At 34.5% G+C, this 5,000-nt stretch overlaps 1 protein-coding gene across 3 annotated transcripts in view; it reads left to right on the top strand.

Annotated features, from left to right (window-relative positions):
- LOC137623143 (rabphilin-3A-like) overlaps positions 1-5,000 on the top strand; it is a 984,642-nt gene that overhangs the window by 906,292 nt on the left and 73,350 nt on the right. For all 3 annotated transcript variants that reach the window (XM_068353844.1, XM_068353836.1, XM_068353827.1), the window contains exon 7: positions 3,713-3,938. In XM_068353844.1, coding sequence (XP_068209945.1) covers positions 3,713-3,938 — 226 coding nt within the window. The remainder of the gene's footprint in view (positions 1-3,712; positions 3,939-5,000) is intronic.

Genomic DNA, 5,000 nt, shown 5'->3' with positions numbered 1-5,000 from the left:
AGTGTGTGACAGGGTGAACCTCTTCAGAGCGAGGTGAACCTGGAATTCCTGTATCACCCTGTATATACTTAGGGTAAACGAGATTAGGGAAAGAAACATTAGAGATGCATAGAGAAGAGAGAGAGAGAGAGAGAGAGAGAGAGAGAGAGAGAGAGATGTCAGATGCAGGCATTCTGCAATCATTAAAGTTTAAAGGAGTTTTTCTGCTTAAACAGGTGCAAATGATGATGTAGAGCTTGAATCGATCAAAAAAAAAAAAAAAATCCCATTCGGACTAAGAATAGCTGAGAGTTTTATTTTGGAATAAGTTTTTCTTAGAATTTTTCCTGAGGAAACATTCACTCCAAACTTGGAAGTTTATTTTGATCTAGATAATTGGCGCTCATTTTTTTTTTCTTTTTGCAGAATCCCTTTTATTATTAGTTCAATTAGTTCAGTTGCTGGAGGCAGTCTGTCATTATTTTCTTTCTATTAGGCCATAATAAAAAGGATTCAATGAATTAGAAATTTTTCATGTTATTTGTCATCCATCATCATTCATGGTATTAAATTCAGCTTATTTCATTCACCTCCCTCTGGGTTACCTCTTCATATTCCCTCACTTTTCATTTTTATTTATAAATTTGGCTTCTTAAAGATGCTACGTTGTTCATCCTGCCGCGTTTGCATAAGACATTTTTATCGTATAATTACAATTTACCTCTAAACGATATCATAAAGTATCGTATTATAAAGAAATTAATTTTACTTGTAGAGTGCGTTTGACTATTTCTGTTCGTAAATAAAAACATAAAAGGGTATTATTTCTAACAATATTATAAAACGTTCAACTAGAATGAGGACATGAATTTTACGTGGGTGTAGAAAATTTTTGACAGTTTCTCTTTGTTTGCATTAAAAAAAAATCATATTAATCAAGTTACTACAACTTTCTTCTGGATATGTATTCATAGCAAACGAGAAGGCGAGTAATATTTTCTGTAATACTAAATTTTAAATCTTCATTGTTTACGTGCTATTAAAAGTTAGCCAAGCATAGTAAATTGTCTTTGAAAATATGAAGTTTCAGAACGTTTTACTGCTATTGACTCATTTGAGAATACTTCCCAAAAATAATTTACTCTTTTATTAAAATCTTCATACTTAGTATGAAGCACAGCAAACTAGAAGGTAAAACCACGGCAACTAAACGAGCGTTATTACAAATGTCAACAATTTGTTTTCAACTGTAAAGGCTAAGCATCCTTATTAAGTCTAGGTGAACAGTATTAGATACAGGGAAGGTAGAGTTGCTTTAATTACAGTATGCAAACATGACTTACGGTAATAGAATTACTGTAAATTACTAAGGCTGTCTATATCAGAATCATCTATCGTTGTTATTTTAATTTCTAGAAATAACTTATAATTATCATCATCGTCATCATCATCATCTCCTTCCTACGCCTATTGACGCAAAGGGCCTCGGTTATATTTCGCCAACCATCTCTATCTTGAGCTTTTAAATCAATACTTCTCCATTCATCATCTCCTACCTCAACTCCACGTTTCATAGTCGTCAGCCATGTAGGCCCGAGTCTTCCAACTCTTCTTGTGCTTTATGGAGCCCAGTTGAAAGTTTGGTGAGCTAATCTCTATTGGGGAGTGCGAAGAGCATCCCCAAACCATCTCTATCTGTCCCTCACCATGATCTCATCCACATATGGCACTTGAAATTTTACTTAACTTAGCCATTGTCTGATTTGCTTTTTTCATACTTTCATTAAACTCAAATTCTATATGCTGCGTCATCAGCAGACATTGCCTGGCCCTCCTTGGTCCTAGCTTGGATGGAGAGTGGGCTTGGGCGATGATCATATGTATATATGGTCAGTCTCTAGGGCATTGTCCTGCTCGATAGGGCAATGTGACTGTCTCTCTCCTTTGCCATTCATCAGCGGCCTTTAAACCTTTAATCCTCAATAATCATATCTCCTTCCAGTGATATTTCATCCTCCATTACATATTCCGTTCTCATTATCTCTGTCTTTCTCCTGTTTATTTTGAGCCTAACCCCATGTGATGTTGCATGCATTCTGATAAGCAAGCTTTGCAAGTCCTGTGGTGCTCTGCTAATAAGGACAGCGTCATCAGCATACTCTAGATCAGCTAATTTCATGTTACCAATCAAGTCCAATCCTTCTCCACCTTCCCCAACTGTTTTATCCATTGCAAAATCCACGAGGAGGATAAACAACATAGGTGACAACACAATCCCTTGGAGTACTCAGTTGTGTAGTGTAAATTAATTTTATAGGACTCCACAAACATTAACTTTGCACTTTTTATTCTCATGAGCAGACTTAATCAAATTTACATATTTGAGAGGGACTCCATAATCACGCAGGACTATCCACAAAATTAGCCGGTGCACACTATTAAAGGCTTTTTCATAGTCTACAAATGCCATCCAAAGTGGATTTCTATATTCTACACACTGATGTAACACATCTTAAAATTTCATTATTATTTTGACTTGTACAACTATGAGAATACTAATTTTAGCGTTTGGATAAAAACAGAAGGTTGAAGTCGCACTTCTTGACCATCTACATCACTAATTACGACAGTTTAGAATATTTTTGCCAGGTAATCTGTAAGTGAAAATTGAAAAAAAGATGCTGTAGTTTATGTAAATATGGTCGCTTGCAAAATCATATTAGAAAAATATGCCAATCGTGTTCGAATCTTCAAGAAATTTTTTGAGTTCATTTCCATTTACTCCATATTGACACGAAAGAAGTTGAAACATTTTTAAAATTTTATTACCTTATTTCTAAACCAAATGACGATAGGGTGCCCTTCTCTGGACTAATCTGAAGAGGGAAGGAATATGAAGAAAAGGGCTAATATGAGATAATGTCTAAGGTATCCAACAACAACAACAACAACAACAACAACAACAACAACTGCAGCTGTTTCTAGTCCACTACAGAACAAAGGTTTTAGACATGTCCTTAGTCATGACTTTGCTTTGGCCATTTTCATCACCACGCTCACCACTGCGTATTGGTGATGGTGGGAGACTTTAGTCTGATCGCTCAATACAAACCAATCTAGTAATGCTTTGCTGATCTTGGTTATACACAAACCCTTTTGTTACGTTAAGGTATCCACGCTCAAATATATGTGTATATATATATAATATATATATATATATATATATATATATATATACAGAATATATATATATATATATATATATATATATATAAATTCTATCTCACACTGGGATGGAACCCTAGCCCCTTCAAATGAAAGCCCATGTCGCTTCCATCTGGTGGCATGGTTGGAAGCGCCCTGGCCTTTCATTTGAAGGGATTAGGGTTCGATCTCAGTATGAGATAAAATTTATTTCGGTTTGAGCACAATATTATGTTGATTTTCATCCATATATATATATATATATATATATATATATATATGAATGTATATATATGTATATATTATATGTATGTATATGTATATATATATGTATATATATATATAATATATATATATATATATATATATACATACATACATACATACATACATTCATACATACACACATATATATATATATATATATATATATATATATATATATATATATATATATACATACATACATACATACATACATACATACTCTACCTGTTATTAATGCATCGATAACTTATCTCTGTTGCAGAGAGTGTGCAGCAAATGTGGCGTAGAGAACCCGACCGTGACTGGAGAGAGGCTGTGGCTCTGCAAGATTTGCGCCGAGACGCGAGAGATGTGGAAGAGGAGCGGAGCCTGGTTTTTTCGCGGCATCCCCAAGCACGTCCTGCCGGCCAGCACGCCCTCCTCCGCACCAACCACGACCAAGAGGAGTCGTGCGCCTCCTAGGAGAGCCCATACTCTGGGCTTCAAAGGTATGTCGGAGAGATTTTTATAAAGTTGATTCTCTGTCAAAGGTATATCTGTTAATCTTGTATTCCAATGTTAAACGTGTTATTATTATTATTATTATTAGTAGTAGTAGTAGTAGTAGTAGTAGTATTATGATTGTTATCATTATTATTATTGATATTATTATTATTGTTATTTTTATTATTATTCTTATTATTGTTGTTGTTGTTGTTATTATTACTAGGTAAGCTACAACCCTAGCTGGAAAAGCAGGATGCTATAAGCTCAAGGGTTCCAACATGGAAAAATAGCCCAGTGAGAAAAGGAAATAAGGAAACAAACTGCAAGAGAAGCAATAAACAATTAAATTAATATATGTCTGTAAGGTACTGATTCTTGTTCGTAAAATGGACGTAAAACTCTTCCCTAATTGTTTTTTTTTTTTTTTTCTCGCCTACGATATTTTTCATCCTTTTAAACTATTTCCTCTTCTATGTTCAGTTAGCTTCGTTAATTCCGGTACACTTCACAAGAAGCTAAACAGCCTGACAGCTGTATTTTGCTCAGCAAAAGGGAAAAGATTGGCAACGCTGACCATGTAAAAACGGGATCTAGAGCCTTTTTTTTCGAATTGCTGTTAAGCAAATAACAATATTTCTATCTGGAAAAATGTGTAAAATAAATTAAAAAAAAAATCGCGTGTTTACAATCTCAGCGACTTTTACTCGCATCATTCCCTGCTACAATGTACAGCTGTCGCGCGTCTCCAAAGTGTACCGGAATTAATTAAGCTAACTGTGCATGAAGCGAGTGATGTGTCTCTGTGATACATTTGAAAGTTAAAGAAAATCTTAACATAGATCTAGATTCAAGAGAAAAAATTTCAAATTATTAGTAAATATTAAATGGCTCAGGTTTGGGTGTGTCCTTTCCATCATATATATTGTATCCGATTTAAGAGATGGAGAGATAATCAAAATTAAAAACAACATGGCGTTTATAAGGTTTATAATCAGGGAACCGTAAGACGAAAGAGGGAAGATCTAAATGTTTTAGAACAAACGGGTCTCGGTATCCAAAAGGCA

This window comes from Palaemon carinicauda, chromosome 2 (assembly GCF_036898095.1).
Source record: "Palaemon carinicauda isolate YSFRI2023 chromosome 2, ASM3689809v2, whole genome shotgun sequence".
NCBI lineage: Eukaryota > Metazoa > Arthropoda > Malacostraca > Decapoda > Palaemonidae > Palaemon > Palaemon carinicauda.
The sequence above is the reverse complement of the archived record's forward strand: the minus strand, read 5'-3'. Positions and strand labels throughout refer to the sequence as shown.